The 21,762-nt window shown below is 40.6% G+C and overlaps 1 protein-coding gene across 1 annotated transcript; it reads left to right on the top strand.

The window, feature by feature from the left end:
- Positions 1–237: 237 nt before the first annotated feature.
- On the top strand, positions 238–21,308 carry LOC102781846 (sodium/glucose cotransporter 1-like). The gene is made up of 15 exons (XM_087844468.1): positions 238–384; positions 1,142–1,213; positions 4,274–4,378; positions 4,565–4,624; positions 4,716–4,820; positions 4,914–5,019; positions 5,439–5,519; positions 5,610–5,818; positions 14,640–14,775; positions 14,893–15,000; positions 15,083–15,233; positions 15,320–15,488; positions 16,525–16,740; positions 18,934–19,039; positions 21,097–21,308. Exons 1-15 carry the CDS (start codon positions 238–240, stop codon positions 21,306–21,308), a joined length of 1,983 nt encoding a protein of 660 aa, XP_087700594.1.
- The last annotated feature ends 454 nt before the right edge of the window (positions 21,309–21,762 follow it).

Here is a 21,762-nt window from a genome sequence, read left to right as displayed (position 1 = left end):
ACATTCTTGAATCAGTAACGTTCATATGTGCATCCACCTTCAGCCAACTGGAGTATGTGTTAATGTCTTAGACAAACCCACTCTTTGTTTTCCCTTCTTTTACATCTACACTATCTACGCCTCCTGCTTTCATCTCCCTCTCACATGCACACCAAAGGTTATAAAGGTAATTGCTTTCTGTAAACGCTTCAAACAGAGCCGACTCAAACAACACTGCTGTTGTCTGCCTCAGCTAAAATGTCTCAAGATTATTCTTATTTTGGATTCTCTTATATAAACAGAAATGCAGAAAATGATGCAAAAAACACCACGGCTCTTAATAATGCTGCAGATATCTCTGTTATTGTGGTGTACTTCCTGGTCGTCTTGGCAGTTGGAGTTTGGGTAAGTTTTGCAATCACTTTTAAAACCAATTTCTCTGCAATTCCTCAAAAATTTTATAAACTGTTTACAGCTAAGAAGATTTAGTATAGTTTGTATGTTAATGTGTCCTAATGTGTCTTACAACCCTGATTCTAAAAAAGTCAGGACACTGTGTAAAACGTAAATGAAAGCTAAATGTAATGATTTGAAAATCTCATAAATGCATATTTTATTTCTAGTGGAAATTTCAAATTAACCTGAAAAAACATGCATCATTAAAAAAAAAAAATCCTAATTATGAATTGGATGGAGGAATTTTGTCCCATTTTTGTCTAATAATGTAGGATTCTACCTGCTCAACACTCCTGGGTGTTCCTCTTATTTTTGCCTAAATGGTTTGAGTTAGTGAAAGGTCTGGATTAAGGCCAGGGCAGATCAGTCTTTTCTACATCGAAGATATCCTGTTGTGATAGATGCAATGAGCATTGTCTTGCTGGATAATACAATGTTCTCACTGAAAAAGATGTCATCTGGATGGGAGCATATGTTGCTCTAGAATCTGCACATACAACACCTTGCAGCATTAAAGGTTCCTTTACAGATGTGCAAGCTGCAACGGCATAGGAAGTAAGACACCCTCATACCGTCGAGTGACTGAGTGCTGTTAACAAGCCATGTTTTTCTTCTCCTCTTTAGTCTGGATGTCTTTGTTCCTTCAATGTAGTCTGTTACAGTTTTGCGGATGGATTTTCTAAAACGTGCTTTTGTCCTGTTACAGTCTATGGTCCACACTAACAGATCCACTGTAGGTGGCTTCTTCCTTGCAGGGAGGAGTATGGTATGGTGGCCGGTGAGTATCTTTATATTTAGAATTAGATGCTTTACAGTATTCTTCCTGCATTTAGAGCCATTAACATTTTTTTTATTGCTGTGTAATAAAATGTGATGTAAGCTATCATAAAAGAAGCATTTTATGGCACGGTGGTGGTTATCATGGTCATGTCACAGCGAGAACGTCCCCAGGTTCAAATCTTGGCATGCAATTTAGGATAGCTGATCATTCTACTTGGACCATGGATGTGAGATAGATAATGTGCTGTATGAATATGTGGTTAAAATATGACTGCAAGTCTAAAGCATGTTGAATGCACGGGTAGGGCTGGGCGATATGGCCTAAAATTCATATCGCGATATAATTTGAAGCATGTGCGGTAACAATATATATTGTGATATATTCTTTTCTTCTGTATAACGTATTTTCCACACTATAAGGCACACTTAAAATCCTTTCATTTTCTCAAAAATCGAGAGTGTGCCTTATGTATGAATTCTGGTTGTGCTTACTGACCTCGAACAGATTTTGGCGTGCAGAAAGGCTGCTGTAGTGAGGAGCTTCACGGAGTAATCTGGGTCCAAAACTCCATCGTCTTCAGGTCCCAAAGTCAAACGAACACTGAGAGTTAAAAACGGTCTAAATTCTTTAATCTGTAATAAAATCATCAGCGTTGCTGCTTTATCGGGTGCAACAATTAAGTTTAACATCCAGGCATTCATGAAAACAGAATTTATTAAATTTAATGGAGTTAGAAGTTAGCAGGAAGTTAGCCCGCTAGTTTCCACCTAAACATGACATACCATGTTCTGACTGAGAGATTTTTGAAACGAAGTAAAACGTACAGCTCTGCTATCACTTCCGACATAAATAAAGACAGAAAACTAAACAGCAGTGGTGTTTGCAGGGTTACTGAAGTTGGACTACCTGGTATATAATGTTGTGCTACGTGACTGCTAGCGACATAGCTATGTTAGCATAACATTAGCACAGTGAAGCTGGAGGATGAGCGCTAACTTTTTCTCCACTCGATAAAAGTTAACGTGAGGGATTCTGGTGGTTAGGGACAAATGCAATCGCATAGCAGGATGCTGTACACGGGGCAAACTTCAGTCAGGAGAATAACTGAGATTATTCATCCACAATACGAGGTTAGTTATTAATATACTGCAACAACATGGGAATAGAGCAGCTGCGAGAGAATTCAACATTAATGAATCAATGATACGGAAGTGGAGGAAGCGCAGTTTTTGTCTTTGCCCATATTTCAAAAGTGCTTCATCTCTTTGCTATGACCGTCGGCATAATTTGCAGATGATAATGGTTGTAGCCGCTGCGATGCTTTCAACCAAAACAGGCGTAGCTTGATGACATCATCAACATGCACTATCGCGATAGAGCGTCAAAATCTCTATCGTTGGCCAAATTTATATCGTTTCTATCGTATATCGTTTATATCGCCCACCCCTATGCACGGGGTTTTTCCCAGGCACCTGGTTTCATCTCATAACCATAAAAAATGCATGTTAGGTTCATTAGTGATTCTATACTGACCGTGGATGTGAGGTTGATAAATGTGATGCATGATTGGGTTTGGTTACTAGTCTAGTTTGGAATGGAGATTAAGAACAGTAACGTCCCATATAAATATGATTTATGGAGTTATTTGAGGTTAACAAACTATCTTAATTACTTCTGAGTAATCAAATGTTTAAATCATTTAATATTTACACAATATACTGAGAATATGGGCTAGCATAAAAAGTAGGGGTGGGAGTCGATTAAAAAAATTAATCTAATTAATTAGAGGCTTTGTAATTAATCTTGATTAATCACATTTAATCGCACAAGAAGTGCAAATGTTTTTTAATTTTAAAGGGTTTTAGTGGATGACAGAAGAAATATTAGACATTGACATGAATATTGTCAACTGAAGCTCTTTTAATTTATGGGAAAAAAGGATTTAAACTGTATTTAAATGCAAAACAGAAAAAATAATAATATCCTTGGCCAAAACTGGACACACTTAAAAGTAGAGTTATTTTAAGTACTTTAAGTACATTTTTCAAAAAGGTGTTGTCTTTAAATAATAATAATAACAATTTCAACATAAAGTGGAGTTTTAATTCTTTAAAAAAAAATAAGGCAGAAAGGAGGATTATTTGACCAGCTTCACCTTTAAACTCTGAGTAACCTTAACCAACATTATTTTGTACATTAGGCTAAAACAGTGTGGTCATCGAACATTTTAGTGCAAAAAATAACAAACTCACTGGACTCACAATACCTCCATGCTTATTTACTGTCAACCTCTATCAGCCAGTTACTTAGAAAAAACTAGCCTGTTTACTTTTTCAGAGCTCAAAGCAGTTCTCTTTTTTGTTACAATGTAACCTGGAAGTGAGAACATTCTCTCACATGGGATAGAAGAGGCAGGACTTATCAAATACTTGCAGGCCAGGACTGGGTTCATCCCTGCTCGACCTGACCACCAGTCTGTCTCACTGATGGTGATTTTCTGCTCTGTACAAACTCAGGGCCCTGTTACACAGGGCTTCCTTATCTGAATCTGGAGCACAATTTCTAACGCCACTGATAGTGGTCTACAGTCCAGCGATCCATTTTGCGAGAGAATTTGTACATTTGTCCGATGTTGACTTACTAATTTTGGTCCCGAAACCAGTCATTTCATCAATTTTGGGCTGCTGACACCTTTTGTTGGTAGTCGAACTGCTAGCGCTAACAGCTCCCACGGTTTCTGTGCTCGCTGCAACATGTTTTTGCATTTAGATGGTACCGTAAGGTTGAAGTGCTTCGGTGGTATGCAAAGTCCCTTTTGCGCTTTCTTCTGATTCTTCCATTTTTGTAACCGTGTGCATCAGTGTAATTGGTATACAAGGAAATCGTGCATTGGTAAAAGTTCCCCTTTGATTCCACTTTGAAATTAATTAATCGCAATTCACAAGTTAAATTCCCACCACTAATAAAAAGCATAACCAAGTTGATTCTTGAATGAATTCTTAAGTCTCCTAAATTTACAAATGGACCTACTGACAGATTGAACTGTGCTCTCCACAGATCGGAGCATCGCTGTTTGCCAGCAATATTGGCAGTGTCCATTTCGTAGGAATTGCTGGTACTGGCGCAGCTGCAGGAATAGCCATTGGTGGATTTGAATGGAATGTGAGTAACTGTTCCTGAGCCACTGATCCATTATCGCTTGTTATATAGAAGAATTTCTCACCTCTGATACTGTATCAGTTCATGTCAGCTCATAGTTTATTGATTTTTATGAGCGCTCCATTGTGCAGAGGAAAAAAGGATGAAAGTAAACAGGGTTCCTGATTATTGCATATTTGTGTGTTTCAGGCTCTTTTTGCGATTGTTATCCTGGGATGGATCTTTGTGCCCATCTACATTAGAGCTGGGGTAAACAAAAGCCCTCATATATATATATATTTATTTACCCTTTCTAAATAAGCAATGATTAATGAGTAAAATCTCATGTGGGTGTATTTAGATCATCACCATGCCTGAGTACCTGAAGAAGAGATTCGGAGGACAGCGCATTTGCATTTATCTCTCTCTTCTCTCCCTTGTCTTATATGTCTTCACCAAAATTTCAGTAAGTTCCTGAAAGAAAAGCAGATAATATTTCTATTGTACCTGTTTTGGATGATCCTAAATGAAATCCCACTTTTTTTCCCTCCCCATTCAGGCAGACATTTTCTCGGGTGCAATTTTCATCCAGCAGGCCTTTGGGTTGAATATCTACCTCGCTGTTATTGCACTTCTGGCGATTACGGCACTGTACACTGTCACAGGTTTGTACACGGGGAAAAAAATCATTTCCTATTTTACTGAACTTACAAACAGACATTTTCCTCATAAACTACCCAAGAAGTAATATATAGGCCGTATATGGAGATGTAGACACACGCCACACGCGCACACACACACACACACATACACACACACACAATCGCTCTCTTTCTTCATTGTTGGTTTATCTTTGCTGAGTTGCTGTGGTTGATTGCCCATGGACTATGATAAGCCTGAATTGGCCTTCTGTTGCTGTTTTGTAACAACACATCCACAATTACAAGTTTTAAAGAATGAGTAGTTACATAATGACATGATGAGTTTATTGAAGAGGACTTTTTATGTATATTAATGCTGATAAAATCTCAAGTGATTAAGTGAAGATTTTCACAGACTGATAACATCATATATTTTATTCCAGGTGGACTGGCAGCAGTGATCTACACGGACACTTTACAAACCTTTATCATGCTTATTGGATCATTCATTCTGATGGGCTTTGGTAATATGAAATATTTGAAATGAAAGTATTTGTTGGAAAGTTACAAAATAAATAATAATGTTGATCTAACTTGCACATGATTTTCGTCAGCTTTTAATGAAGTGAAGGGATATGAAAACTTTGAGAAACTCTACATGCAAGCAATCCCCTCAATCACGGGTAACATCAGTGCAAACTGCTATGAGCCCCGGCCAGACTCCTTCCATCTCTTCAGGGATCCAGTTACAGGAGACCTCCCATGGCCTGGTCTCGTGTTTGGACTCACTATTCAGTGCATCTGGTACTTTTGCACTGATCAGGTGAGTTAAGCAAATAAGCATTGGGCAGCTCAACTGCAGTTTTTAGCAACCAGTCTGTAGTGAAAAACCGAGACAAATTCAACTGATTGCCTCGGTGTGTTCATATATTCATACTAAATTCTACTATTTCTATATGAACAGATCAATTGAAAGAAATTCATGTTCAAGGTGTTGAAAATGCAGATAGATTCTTGGGTCCATCTATGAGTAAACAGGGTGAAGCAGAAATGAGGAGGACCTGGGTTGCATGAATAGGAATCATAAAGGCAGAATGACAGACAAGCACTGAGATTTAAAGTATGCAGAGAGGGGAGTAGCAAGGATAGTATGGCGTTATTTTTGTGCCACTATTCTGAGCGCATGTAAAAAAAAATTGAGCGCACATAAAAAGATTTTGCAAGTGCAGGTGATGCATTTTGGGGAGAAATTTATTTTGAGCGAAGAAAAGCTAAATTTGAGTGAACAAAATTCATTGCTGCGTGCAAGAAATGCATTTCAGTGTTTGCTATTGTCCACACACACACACACAATAGCAGCCACTCTCGCTAGGTTTTTGCATCATCGCAATGTGTTGCTCGCACTCTCAACATTTCTGCCCGTGCGCGTTCAAATCTTTCTGTACACCATTATATTTGTGCCACAAAACCAGCCAATCACAGACTTGGATGCAAAAAAATCTGATTGGCTGTTTTGGTCTGGAACCTGGAAATGGAACCTGGGAATCAGCTGGAAATGACGAAATGCAATATCCCAGAATGCATTTCGTCCAAAACTCAAACGAGGCAGTGGTGGAGCAACACAGAGTTTGAAATATTACTCTTTCTGATCACAAAATAAACTTTTAAGATATTTTCAATCGAGAATTGTGCTGTGTAAACTTCAAATATCTGCTCGATTTATCAAGACATCACATATTTGCATAAGTGCTCTAATGTTTTCGGAGATGCCTGTTACCCACTAGCTGACCGCAGAGCTGGACTGGCCATTGGGCATACCAGTGCGAACGTTGTTCCTCTCACACGCTCCTGCACACCAAATCTGGAACTACTGTCCATCATGTGTCGTCCTTTTTATCTATCTCGAGAGTTTACATCGGTCATTATAAGTGCCGTTTATATTCCACCACAAGCGGACACGGTCGCCGCCTTATGCGAGCTGCATGAGGCACTCACACAGCTCCAGACACAACACCGGGACGAGGCGCTTATTGTGACGGGGGACTTTAATAGTGCCAACCTCAAATGCACAGCGCCGAACTTTCATCAACATATCACCTGCCCCACCAGAGGTGAAAAGACACTGGACCACTGCTACACTACGGTCAAGGACGGCTACAAGGCACAATCTCGCCCTCCATTTGGCAAATCTGACCACGCCGCCATCTTCCTCATGCCAAAATACAAACAAAGGCGGAAACAGGAAGTTCCGGTTCAGAGGAAGGTTGTGCGCTGGACGGACCAATTGGTGGCCGCGTTACAGGACGCACCAGACGACGCAGACTGGGACATCGCACCGCTGCCTACAACATGGGACTCACGACGGGGGACATGGACCCATACAAAGCCGCGTCATATGACGTGTGGAAGGCGGTGAAAGAGGCGAAGCAGCGCTACGGGAGGAAACTAGAGTCACAGCTCCAACAGAGTGACTCTACACAGCAAATCCAGCATGTCCAAATTAACACTGTCAGATTTGATTTCAACACTATTAAAGTGTCTATATGGGTCCACACCAGAGAGTGTTAATTTAACTCTTTTTGGAGAGTTGGTACGTTAACTCTGATTTAGTGTTAAACACCAAATCTGTCTGGAGTTGATAATTTAACACTTGGTGTTAAGAGTTTATATATTAACTCTCAAAGAGTATTTTAGTTTAACTACGTAAGAGTTATCTTCTAATTAATTCTAAAAAGCGAGAATTTTACTGTTCTGAACTTCTAGAAATTTCTTTTGGAAATAAACATTTACTAAAAAGATGCAATGGTTTTTGAAAAACATTTATTCTGAACTGTGCACCACAATTTCAAAACATTTTCTGAAAGATGTAACAGTGTACATGTTCTCACTTTCATTAGAATTTTGTTTATCAAAGGTCTGACATAGGTGAGCTGGTAAATGCAAATAACAGCCTTCTCATCACTTATTTTAATAAATACAAAATACAATATACATGTCCTTCATTCATCACTTTGTGGAACTTCAACGCACTTCTGCTCTCCCCCATATTCCATCTTCACAAGCATATCCTATGTGGCGATTGAATAAAATTAGTTGACACTAATTAATGGCACAAATCAATTGCAGCACAGTAAAAAAAAAAAAAAAGGAATCCTTTTTGAGACATTACTTGTGTAAAGTATTTTCCCAAAAGACAAGGACACAGGCAACAGGTAATACTGAACTAAATGTAAAACCTCAACCTTTTTCATTTTTACCTAAACCGTGTGCACAAAACTCTGGAGGGATCTAAACGCTAACGTAGAACCCAGTCAGGACATCTGCTACTGCTGTTTGCTCGTTTTTTTATGGGAGATCATTTTCAGGCTTCAAGTAGCACCATTATACCAACATTTCACATTCTAGACATTGTTTTAGGTGTATTTGACCAAAAAATTTAACTGAAAATTCACATGCAAGCTTTTTTTCAAGGCTGTGGTATTTGCCCGCAAACAATACCTTTCAGCTAGCTAAAACAGAATATTATGCTATCAGCGAGCAACATGGCTAATGCCTTTCACACAGCTTTGTCTCAACTCCAAAGAGCCACAGGAGTAAAAGCTAATAATAATAATTGAAACAATCTTTGAAAAAATGACTTACCAAGCATGGCAAACAACTCAAATATGTAGAGCAAAATGTTTTGAAACGGCTTCACTTCAGCTTCGATTGGAGCCGTGCTGGGGGCGGAGTCTGTGAATTTACTCTATTAGTGTCGTATCCCCTGTAGGAGTTCAGAGTTAAGAGGTCAAGAGTTAATGTTTCCATTGTAACACCTCCAGATTTGAAATAGAAACACTCATTTTTAACACTCGATTTTAACTACTATCATTTTACACCTCAGAGTTACATTAAAAGAATGTGACTCTACTTAGAGTAAAATTAACTCTAAGACTACTAACACCAAAACATTTAACACTTTTGAATTTGCTGTGTAGGAGCCTGTGGCGGGGACTAAGGACAATAACGGATTATAAAGCACCAACAACCGGTATGACGAACGCGGACATGACTCTGGCAGACGAGCTGAACACTTTCTATGCTCGCTTCGAGGCTGCAGCTAAGGACTCCAACAATGCTAGTGCTAGCGGCGCTAACGGCTGCAGACAGGAAGATACTGCCAACACCGAAAACATGCTCGTCATCTCCGAGCATGTCGTGAGAAGAGCCTTCAAGAGAGTGAACACCAGGAAAGCAGCAGGAACCAGACGGCATACCAGGTCGTATCCTCAGAGACTGCGCATACCAGCTAGCTCCTGCTTCAGAGATGTTGAATATCTCAGCTTCACTGAGATATTCAACATCTCTTTATCTCAGTCGGTGATCCCCACATGCTTCAAAGAGTCCATCATTGTTCCTGTCCCGAAGAAACCCCACCCTGCTTCTCTCAATGACTATCGCCCTGTAGCTCTCACCTCAGTAGTGATGAAGTGCTTTGAACGCCTGGTCAGAGACTTCATAATTTCTTCACTACCAGACACACTGGACCCACTACAGTTCGCTTACCGTCCAAATCGTTCCACAGACGATGCCATCTCTCATCTCCTCCACACATCACTTACTCACTTGGACACTAGAAGGGGGAATTATGTTAAAATGCTCTTCATAGACTACAGCTCTGCATTTAATGCCATAATTCCCTCCACACTCACCACTAAACTGGAGCACCTGGGACTCAGCTCATCTATTTGTCAGTGGATCTCCAACTTCCTAACTGGCAGACCACAGGCAGTAAGGATGGGCGGACATGTCTGAGCCTCCACCACTCTCAGCACTGGAGCCCCCCAGGGGTGTGTTCTGAGCCCCCTGCTGTACTCTTTGTACACATATGACTGTGTGGCCACTACCAGCTCCACCACCATCATCAAGTTTGCTGACGACACCGTCGTGGTGGGCCTGATCTCTGACAACAACGAGGCGGCCTACCTGAAGGAGATTAGGAATCTGGAAAACTGGTGCCAGAGGAACAACCTCCTTCTAAACATCAGTAAGACAAAGGAGTTGATAGTGGACTTCAGCACTAAGCAGGAGAGGAACTACCAGACCCCCGTCATCAACGAGTGCCCAGTGGAGAGAGTAGACAACTTCAAATACCTCGGAGTTCACATCACGCAGGACCTGTCATGGTCCTGTCACATCAACACCGTGGTGAAAAAGGCCCGACAGCGTCTCTACCACCTCAGACGCTTGAGAGACTTCCAACTGCCCTCCAAGGTGCTCAGGAACTTTTACTCGTGCACCATAGAAAGCATCCTGACGGGAAACATCTTAACCTGGTTCGGGAACAGCACCATGCAGGACAGACGAGCTCTACAGAGGGTTGTGCGATCAGCTGAGCGCACCATCCGCTCCGAGCTCCCTGACCTGCACTCAATCTACAGCAGGCGGTGCTGGACCAAGGCCAGGAAGATCGTGAAGGACCTCAGCCATCCCAACAATGGACTGTTCTCTCTGTTGAGGTCAGGAAAGCGATTCCGCTCCCTGAAGACCGACACAGAGAGACTGAGGAGGAGCTTCTTCCCGCAGGCGATACGGTCTCTCAATCACACCACCACACAGTACTGACCCACACATATAGTTCTTACACACACACTGGACATTCTGGACATTGTTTTCACTTCATCACTTAAGCATATTTGCACTGCACAAGACACTTAATAATGTGGACTGCACAACACTGGACATTATATCTCTTCATTTCCATTTAATACTTGTACAGCTGCTGTTATTGTGTGTATATATATATATATATATATTTCTCATACATTCTTATATATTTCTATACTGTGTATTGTGTATTTTGTTGTACAGTTATTTTATTTTCAACTTTAATTTATATATTGTATCTTATTCTTTCCCAGTTAAATTTACCCTTCATTCTAATTTGTGTTGTACAGTTATCTAATTTTTAACTTTAATTTTTATATTTTATTTTATTCCTTCCTAGTTAAATTTACCCTTTTTAATTTTTCATATTTATTTCCTATCTTATTCATAGCCTTTTCTTTTTTCTTTAGGTCACGAGCAGTTGTGTAAGCATTTCACTGCATATCGTACTGTGTATGACTGTGTATGTGACAAATAAAATTTGAATTTGAATTTGATTTGAAGGTGATACAAATCATACATATATACCAACAAGACAGTGTACATCACTGTCACAACAGCGTTTGTTTTAGTTCAAAGGCTTTATGGTTTTTCCTATAATACCTGGTGGTGTAGTCGGCTGATTTTTTGTCAGTTCAGCCTTATAGATTATGTTTAACCCGAGTGACCACCCGGTCAGCTACTGGGTAACAGGCATCTCTGAAAACATTAAAGCACTTATGCAAATATGTGTTGTCTTCAGATGTCAATCAGATTTTTTGCATCCAAGTCTGTGATTGGCTGGTTTTGTGGCACAAATATAACGGTGTAAAGAAAGAGTTGAACGCGCACGGGCAGAAATGTTGAGAGTGCGAGCAACACATTGCGAGCAAGTGCAAATGCAAAAACTGAGCGAGAGGGGCTGCTATTGTGTGTGTGTGTGTGTGTGTGTGGATAATAGCAAACACTGAAATACATTTCTTGCACGCAGCAATGAATTTTGTTCACTCAAATTTAGATTTTCTTCGCTCAAAATAAATTTATCCTCAAAATGCATCACCTGCACCTGCAAATATTTTTTACGTGTGCTCAGAATAGTGGCACAAAAATAATGCCATAGGAGAGGGCAGGGAAAAATGGCTGGACAAGAGCAAGGATGTCAGGACTGAGTCTGATGTGGGAAGTGGATGTAAAGAATAGAATAGAAAAGCAGGTAGATGAGTCATTATAGATCTTCCCTATTAATCTTGTGTGTAAAGTTATCTCACTAACAAAAGATTATTTGAAAGAACTGATCCATGATTTATTAAGACACAGAATTCAATTAAGTTATTTGGCAATTAAACTCAGACGACCCATCATACCAGATTACAAATCCAGAGATGATTTAAATTAAAACAAGAGTTCACAAAAGAAAAACATAAGAGCCTGGGAAGATCAGTTTTGTATATTATAAAGCACATTAAAATTAGCAGCTACATGACCAAAGGAACAGAATATTGTCACGGGAGTGGAACGGACTCAGGCGCAGACGGAGGTAGCACGGTTCAACGACACTTTATTAATCACACTGGTGCGCTATATACACGTGAAGGGGTGGGGGGAAACACCAGGGTCCCGGGGATCAACAGGCTGGGGACACACACTTCTTCGCACTCGCTCTGCTCCTCGTCCAAACAGTCTCCACACAAGCAGCTCACTCTCACTCACGGGGTCCAGGGGTCACAGAAGGGCTGATCCAGGTAAACCTATTTACACAGACGAGGGTAAGTCGAAGGCAAACACGGGAACAGTAGAATTGCAAGAAGCCAGGCAATACTAACGAGAGTTACTCAATATTCCAGCGACGAATAGCTCAGAGCCCCAGCCTTAAGAAGAGCCAGAGAACTGCAATCGCTTGAGATCAGCTGCAGGTGCGTGGCCAAGGGCAGGAGCCCAATCAGAGCTCCGCCCAGGCAGACAGGTAGGAGAGAGAGAGCGAGAGAAAAACAACAACACTTGTGGCCACACTGGGCTGGCCGGGGAGGCACAGGGACCATGACAAATATAGTCAATTGATGAAAAGGTCCAGATAGCAAACAGGAAAAAGGGAAGCAGGACAGAAAATGAGCCTGCGATAAAAGCTTAAGGGCCATCAGAGGCCAGAAGAGAGTGATATGAACCTGCAATAAGATTTGTGGGTTGACAGAGGTGAGTAGGAAGAAAAAGGCCTGCAATAAGGCTGGAACGCTGTTGGAGGCCAGGCCAGAGCCTGCATTAAGGCTGCAATGTTACAGAGGTCAGGAAAGGAGGAGAGAGAGAATTTTGGCTCAAGGCCTGTCAGAGGCCAGAAGAGAGTGTGAGCCTGCGATAAGACTTAAGGGCCATCAGATGACCAGACCAGACCAGGATGGAAAGCAGAAAATCTCCAAAAGGCTGAGAGTTCAGGAAAGAAGAGAGAGCCTACAATATCGCTCAAGGGCCAATAGAGGCCAGGAGGAAGAGCACAGAACCTGCAAAAAGCTGAGAATTGACAATGGTCAGGAGATACAAGAGAGTCTGCAATAATGCTGGAAAACCATTTGAGGCAAGGAGAGCAGAGAGAGAGCCTACAAAAGAGATTGTAGACTAATGAAGACCAGAGAACAAAGTACTTGTAAACAGTAATAGAAATTTGAATAAAGGTGGGAAAAGGCTAAAACTCGCTGTATGTCTTCTTACCAAGAATTTAACATTTGAGTGACTTTAACATGAGGAGCAGAAACCACAGATAAAGAAGACGTGGATGAAGAGAGAAAACACATGGATATAGCATGATGCTGGAATTTAAGAAGAATAGACTACTGCTGATCATAACAAGACAAGGAACAAAGCCTTGTGAAGCTGCTGAAGCACCACCTGCCTAGCCTAGAGGTAGCAACCTTACTCAGAGCGGAAAGAGTGGTGCGGCTGGTCAAATAGAATAGGGTGGTTTTGCTCCATGATGAGCACTCCTTGTCTTGCACTTAGGGCCCCATCATCAACCGTAGACCCTCAACCCAACTTCAGAGACCACCGAGGAATCTCCAAAGCCAATTCAACGACAGCGTCACCTCCCCCAACAATTCAAAGATTTTGACATGGATCATGACATGACATGGGGTTTTGGAGACAGCTAACCACCTAGTTGGGGGATCTCATAAGCTGATGAGGTAGGCCCTCGTTGATGCAAGTTCCCAGCAGAAACATGCTTACTGTATGATTCGGGGTGAAAGGTCTAGTACCTGGGGAGCAGGTGTGGGCCTTCAACCTGGAGAGAAAGATAAGCATTTCTCCTAAACTGATGAGCCAGTGCGTTGGACTCTGCAATGTGTATGACAGACCTCCAGATGTGGTTTACATGGTGTGGCTGGTCGAATAGAAAAGGGTGGTTGTGCTCCATCGTGACTCTCATGCACTCTGGGCCCCAGCACTAACCCTAGACTCTCAACCCAACTTGAGAGACCACTGAGGAATCTTCTAATCTGACTCAACGACAGTGTCACCTCCCCCAACATCTCAAAGATTTTGACACAAACATGTGGGTTGTTGGGGACAGCTAACCACCCAGGTGAGGGCTGTGTGGAGTGTGGGAGTGTCTAAATCTAATTTCCCATCATGCCTCTGGAACACTGTGTTTCATACTGAATTGAAGAAATTTATGTTTACTGTTATGTAGCTGTTATAGTTTGTTCCATGCTGCAGGTCTGTTTAGACTTAGAATATATATATATAAAGAGATGTATATGTTATAAGTTATGCACAGTGATAGTAACCTGCTGGAAGCACAGTGTTAGTATGCTTTTTAAATGCAGAATAAAAGAGCACAGCCTTTGGAGTTGTAGGGTTTACAGCAGTATTTGAAGATTCAGTGCCTCCTTGTGAGTTTCTTGCTGTCTGATTTCTCAGCTTGTTGCAATATTGTGAAATTACAATACTTCACATTGAATCTGGCTCTATGAGTAAATGTATTTTGTTGCTTACCACCACTGAATTGTACTACAATTGTTTCCTAATTGTAGGTGATTGTGCAGCGCTGCCTCTCTGCCAAGAGTCTCTCTCACGTGAAAGGAGGTTGTATCCTATGTGGTTACCTGAAGATACTGCCCATGTTCCTCATGGTTTTCCCCGGGATGATTAGCAGGATCCTGTACACAGGTGAGTGTAGTGTGTGGTTTTAAGAGTCTGTTCTATGCAACTTATGTAGCAAGCTTACTGGTATATTTAAAGTTGTGATAAACTGAAATACTGTGGATTTTCTTGCCTTTAATCTAGATGTGGTAGCATGTGTGGATCCAGATGAATGTGAAAAACACTGTGGGACCAGGGTGGGCTGCAGCAACATTGCGTATCCGAAACTGGTCGTTGAACTCATGCCTAATGGTTGGTGACCTTTGTCTTATTAACTTTTAATAATTGCAGATTTTTTTATATTTCTACTTTTTAATCTGTTACTCTATTTCAGGCTTGCGAGGTCTTATGCTGTCTGTGATGCTGGCCTCTTTGATGAGCTCCCTTACCTCTATCTTCAACAGTGCCAGTACTCTCTTCACCATGGACATCTACACTAAGATCCGTCGCTCTGCTAGTGAGAAGGAACTTATGATTGCTGGCAGGTAAAACACATTTTTGTTGTTGTGTCTGATGGAATGATTGTCTAAAGTGTTGAATACTGATTGCATTTTTTTTCAACTATGTACAGACTGTTTATCTTGGCCCTGATTGGTGTGAGCATAGCATGGATTCCTGTGGTGCAAGCAGCCCAAAGTGGTCAGCTTTTTGTCTACACTCAATCCATCACCAGTTACCTTGCCCCACCTGTTGCAGCTGTCTTCTTGCTTGCCATTTTTTGCAAACGTGTCAATGAGACTGTGAGTTGCCTCCTTGATTCAATGTTTGCTTGCCTTTTTCATGAAATAAAAAAGAAATCTGTTCTTCAGTGCGGTTTTGCGCAGTGAAAGAATCCTTCACATACCTCTGGGATTTAGTCAGGAAAATGTTATCAAGAGCAAAGCTTTTGTCATTTGACACTTTAAGAAAAACAGTTTACGTTTTTGCTGAGTTTTAGGGATAAATGATTAAACCAATCCGTAAGTCTGTAGAGAAAAATAAGCCAAGTAGTTCATAGCTTGGCTCAGTAGATGGACTGGGAATAACATAGAGCTGTCAGAGTGCTTCTTGGCAAAGTAGTTATTTCCACCCACAACCACTGAAAAAGTTCAATTATTAATAAGTTGTTTAATTATTACAAAATTTCCACATCATGATTGAAATGTAAAACCAACAGATTAAAATGCAACATTGCTGTAAGCGCTAGGCCACCACGAACTATTCATCCCCGTGGTATCTTAGCAGACACTTACTACTTAAAACTCAGCAAGTCAGAAGGATTGTGAGCCCCTGCTTTCAAAGTCTAATTAAATTGCAAAATTTAATTGTCTTATAGTTATCTCTGGTTTCCATATAAATAATCACTAATCAGCTTGCGTAACATCCCAGTAGGTCCTGACCACAAAATAGTATTACACTTGGGCAAAAGTGGTAAATATTCCTTCATGAACTGTCCAACTACTTTTTGTAGACACATTTTTTATATTTTGGATCTGTATATATTAAACACAGGATGCAACAAGAGTTACAAATGCCGGTATGTTAATATACTGTAAGAATCATGATTCCAGCTTCCTGTTTAATATGCATCCAAATGTAGCGCTGATTCAATCTCCCTTTTAGCAAGAAGCATTTATCCAAAAATATTTCTTCAAATACAATATTATATACATATATATGTTGCTATCTATTACTATTTTACTATATTGTATTTATTTACCATTTTTAAAACCTTTAAACTTTTTAAAAGTATTTCGATATAAAGTAATATTTGTCCTTTTTTCTTTCTTTCCACAGGGTGCATTTTATGGCCTCATAATTGGGCTGTGTATGGGCTTGAGCAGGATGATTACTGAGTTTATTTATGGGACAGGTAGCTGTGCTATCCCCAGTAACTGTCCCACTATCATATGTGGAGTTCACTACCTTTACTTTGGGCTCATTCTGTTTGTCATCTCCGGCATCATCATGCTGGCAGTGTCTCTCATGACCAAACCTATTGACGACAAACATGTAAGTTTTTAATTTAAGACACCAAAATACCAATGCACCCATATATTTTTCTCTGTTGCTCCATTCATGCTGATGACACCCTACCATATACTTTCTCCACATCTACAACACCTCCTGACCTCTCAAGATCCTGTCTGACACTCTCTTCACCTCTACAGCAGTATACATATACTCTTACAGGGCTCTACACTAACTTTTTGCTTTTTGCCAGTTGCACCAGCACCAAAGTTAGGCACACCCAAATATTTAAACCGCATTGCTTAACACCACAGTTTTAGATGTGCACTTTTTTTTCTTTTTTTTTTTGGGGGGGGGGATTGCTGTCCATACAGACAATATTGATTTGTAAATGATTAACTAACAATCTTGTCAACACAAAGTTCTTTATTTGGAGCACAGTTGTACAAGAAAGATAAGTTACTGAAAAAGTGCTTGTGCTTAAAGTGCATTGGCATTCTTTGGTAATATTGTAAACAAAATTAAACTTAATCATCACATCGGCCTCCTCTGACGACCTGTTTGCTGCTGCCTGCCGCTGAAAGGCTGTGGGGAGAGGGGACACTTGGGCAGTGCATTTATCACAGCATATAATGTGTTTTCTGGATATATGTATTTTTTCAGCATTTAGATACTGATGGCTCCGTGTCAGAGCACTGACTATGAATTTCAGACGGATCAGGCCTTAACAAAAGAGTTGTCAATCGTTCTTTTCATCTTTTCTTATTACCCACAGCTACATCCACTTCTGTCGGGCCTAGGCTACTCACTAGGGCTGGGTATCATCACCATTTTCTATAATCCATTCAATTCAATTCAACTTTGCCGCAGACAGTCAGAAATATTATAATTCTGATCCTTTATCAGTGCTGATACATGTGTGACTTCATCAGAATTGTGAGCATCACAGCAGATGCCTTTGTGTCAAAGTAACTGAGAATAAAACACAGAAAAAATGAAGGAGATTTTCCTGGCCTGGCTTTTTATAACAAAAAACTTAAAAGAAAACTTACATTTAAAATTATTCTGCAATATTCTGCAATTTTACATAATTTTAAAAAGTTTAAATTTCTTCAGTATTGACCAGCAGAAGTTAGGCTTTGTCCGAGGTCATTTAAGTAAAGTAAAAATTTAAAAAAAGACAGCGGCCGACAGCGCTGTAAACAACGGTAGACTGGTGGGTAATAAGCAAATGAATAATACCGAAAACAGAGACTTGAGATGAGAAACTGTTCTTGAAGTACAGAGAGAGAGAGAGAGAGCTGTGCATGAAGTGTGATTTTATCGTGGTGGAAGAAAAAAAAACTGAAAAAGTAAGAGGGAATTAATGACGACATTTATCAAATGTGAATCGTAGTTTGGATCGTCTTTTGCTGCTGGTTCAGTGAATTTTGGATGGAGAGAGACAAAACCTGTAGCTCTGTGTACCTGCTCTCATTTGCTGTTTGGTGGTTGTTGAAATAGTTTTGTGAGCTTTAACCTGAGATTCTGGTGTTTCTGGCAAAATACGTTTATATTTAAAAGTCGATTCAGATTTAATAAATCGATATCGCTTTATTCAAGCAACTCACCTCTCTCTATCCGCCTGCACTTTCAAACGTACTCGCGAAAGGCTAAAGGAATATCTAGACCAATCAGAGAGGTCCCGCCCCTGACTATCCCTGATTGGTTTAGACCACGACAGAGGCATAATGTGTGTCTGTTGTTGACCACACAGAGACTTTCAGAGTTGCAGAGTCTTTTTTTTCCACTCAAACAGTTGGTCGCACCAGCGACCTAAGATTTTTTTTTAGTCGTACCATTGAAATTGGTCGCACTCTAGAGTTTGAATCCATCTCCAGTGCTCTTGGCCTTGCTTTTATTTCATCTACTCTTTTGCACACAATACATCTACCTTCTTCATTATATCCGCCAGCTCTCTCCCTTTACCAGCCATAGTTGTAACCAGCCTACATTTAATGTTGCCTCTACACTCCTGCTTTTTTTCTTCTATCTTGCTGCCTCCTAACACACCCTCCCTCTGTCCTCATCCTCCAGCTTCCACCAGACTGATCTAGTATGGGGATTTAACCTGCTTTAACCTTCATATCTGCTGAGTCTCCTTGTTAAACTGTGTTTAATCAGTTATTAAGAAGTAAAATAAAATGATACATTTTCTGATAATATTTTTCACCACATTTTGTGCTGTTTGACTAGTTGTATCGACTGTGCTGGAGCCTGAGGAACTGTACAGAGGAGAGGGTCGATCTTGAGATGGATGATTGGACTGATAACCAAGATTCCAACAGTGTGGACTCAGACGGTAATGAGCTAACATACGCAGCAGAGTAAAATATAGCACAGTAAATATGCATTCATATTAGGGCTGCCACAAACGATTATTTTGATAGTCGACTAGTCACCGATTATTTTTGCCATTAGTCGACTAATCAGATCATGCATCCATTGGACGTAAAACGTACAGCTTATTGCAGCGGTCCCCAACCCCCGGGCCTCGGACCGGTACCGGCCCGTGAGTTGTTTGGTACCGGGCCGCGAGAGTTGAGGCTCAGGTGTGAAATGTATAGTTTTCAGGGTTTTTATCGGTTTTCAGTGTTATTTTGTTATCGTTTTTATCGTTTACTCAGTTTTCCTTGGTCTTTTCACGTGTGTTATGAATAAATTTTCTTTTTTTCGGTACCCGTGCTAGTTTTATTTTGTTGTATCTATCCGCGACACCTTAAAGGCCGGTCCATGAAAATATTGTCGGGCATAAACCGGTCCGTGGCGCAAAAAAGGTTGGGGACCGCTGGCTTATTGCACCAGCATCTGCTCTTATATAACTATCATTAGCTTACAGCTTTAAGTGTTTAAGGTATGTGCTAACTAAAAATAAGGACAAGATGATAGTTTATTAAATGTTAATGACATTTGCAGATTGTTTAGGTGAAGTTTAATAAACTCTTTGCTATCTAAAATATAACGGGACACCGGAGTATATTCTCTACCATCTCACACTTCTGATAATCAGTTGTCTGCTTGACGTTTGTTCAGCTGTGTAAAAACTATAACTTTAATCTCAGCCAAACCGATTTACTCAGGAATAAATAAAATACTAAAAAAAAGCCAAACAATAACATTTTTAAGTTATCTAAGTGACTTATATATATTTAACCTGAGTAGTGAAAGATGGCGGTGGGTTTGAAAACGATTTGCCGGGAGTCCGGTGTTCTCACGGGCTCTAATGAGCCTTGCCCCCGGCTCGCTATCGAGCTGGTGAGACGTCTGTTACTTACGTCGGAGCGCAAAACGTCGGATTGCTTTTGAAAATATGTGGTGTCTTGATAAACTGAGCAGGTATTTGAGGTTTACACAGCTACATTCTCGCCTGAAAATATGTTAAACATTTATTTTGTGACCCAGAAAGAATAATAAGAGTAATATTAAAACTAACTAGCTGCTGCCATTGTTGGAAACTGAGCTGGGCTGCGCTATGAATTGGGACACAGCTTCTTCTTCTTCGGGGTTTAATGGCAGCTGGCATCCTTGTACATGCAGTGCTGCCATCTTCTGTTTCAGTCCGTTATTACACTCTTAAATCCTACTACTTATTCCTGCGTCTTTTGGGATCTTACAAAGCTTCAAACGACGCGTCGACTATTAAATTAGTCGTCGATGATTTTAATAGTCGACATAATCGTGACTAGTCAACTAATCGTGGCAGCCCTAATTCATATGTAATCCGTTCATGTGTTAGGCCTGTTGTTGTTGCGTTGTGTTCTGGCGTTAAAGTAAGAGGCTGGAGACAGCACTGGGTCTTTGGCTATTTACTGCAGCGGTCCCCAACCCCCGCCCCCCGGTACCGGTCCGTGAGTCGTTTTTATCGTTTATTCGGTTTTCCTTGGTCTTTTCACGTGTGTTATGAATAAATTTTCTTTTTTTCGGTACCGGTACTAGTTTTATTTTGTTGTATTTATCCGCGACACCTTAAAAGCCGGTCCATGAAAATATTGTCGGGCATAAACCGGTCCGTGGCGCAAAAAAGGTTGGGGACCGCTGCTTTACTGCACATCTGCAACACCGAAATAAGGGTCTGATCTGTGTGTGTCACGCGCCTGCCAGTACACCGCTCCTCCGGCCATGCTGAAAGAAGCTGTGACCGGGGCACACATGCACGCGCCTACGTCACCACGCAGCGCACACACACACACGAACGCACACAGACTCAGATCACACAGGTAGGAGATTGAGATGCAAAATGAAATATTTAATTTAAAAAATGGGTGTTTTGGGTGAAACTGACAAGTATTTAACACATGTTACGCATACATATAAACAAATACATGCAAACTTTCATTTTTCTTGTTTCTTCTTTTGCAGAGGATGATGAGCCTGGCTTCTTGAAGAAAGCGGTGATGTGCTTCTGCGGCCTGGAAACCAAAAAAGCCCCCAAGCTGACTAAAGAAGAGGAGGAAGAGCTGAAAAGGAAGCTGACAGACACCTCAGAGGTGCCTCTGTGGAGGAACGTAGTCAATGTCAACGCCGTCATCCTTCTGTGTGTGGCTGTGTTCTGTCATGCCTATTTTGGCTAAAAGTCAGCTGATTTCAACTGCTCGCTGACTCTCTAATTTATACAAATTTAACAGACTGCTCAGTAGGCCTCAGCCCTAAAACCCTGTTTAAACCTTATATGTTTAGAGCACTGTGTTTTTCTTTATCACTTCCTGGTATTTAAAAGTTTAAGTGAACCAGTAGACAGTAATATATTAATACATATTAGACTTAAAAATGTTGAAGAAGTGCATAAATATTTACACATTTGTATGCTATTTATCGTTCTAAAATGTCTGAAGATCATTTGGGCTAAGTATGAATTTTCTTCTTTATCTTAATGGTAAATTTGAAATATTTTGTGAATGAAGCTGCAGGTTAGCCTTTACTTGTAAAGAACAATCCAGCACTATGATTTGTGATCATCTTTGGGCTCTTGTTTGTGTATTCTGAACCATTATTCCATTTAGCTTTCATTGCAGTGGTCACCAGGAC

The sequence above is a fragment of the Neolamprologus brichardi genome, chromosome 7 (assembly GCF_056152115.1).
Source record: "Neolamprologus brichardi isolate AB-2024 chromosome 7, ASM5615211v1, whole genome shotgun sequence".
Lineage (NCBI taxonomy): Eukaryota > Metazoa > Chordata > Actinopteri > Cichliformes > Cichlidae > Neolamprologus > Neolamprologus brichardi.
Note: the sequence above shows the minus strand (reverse complement) of the source record. Positions and strands in the feature narration are given on the sequence as shown.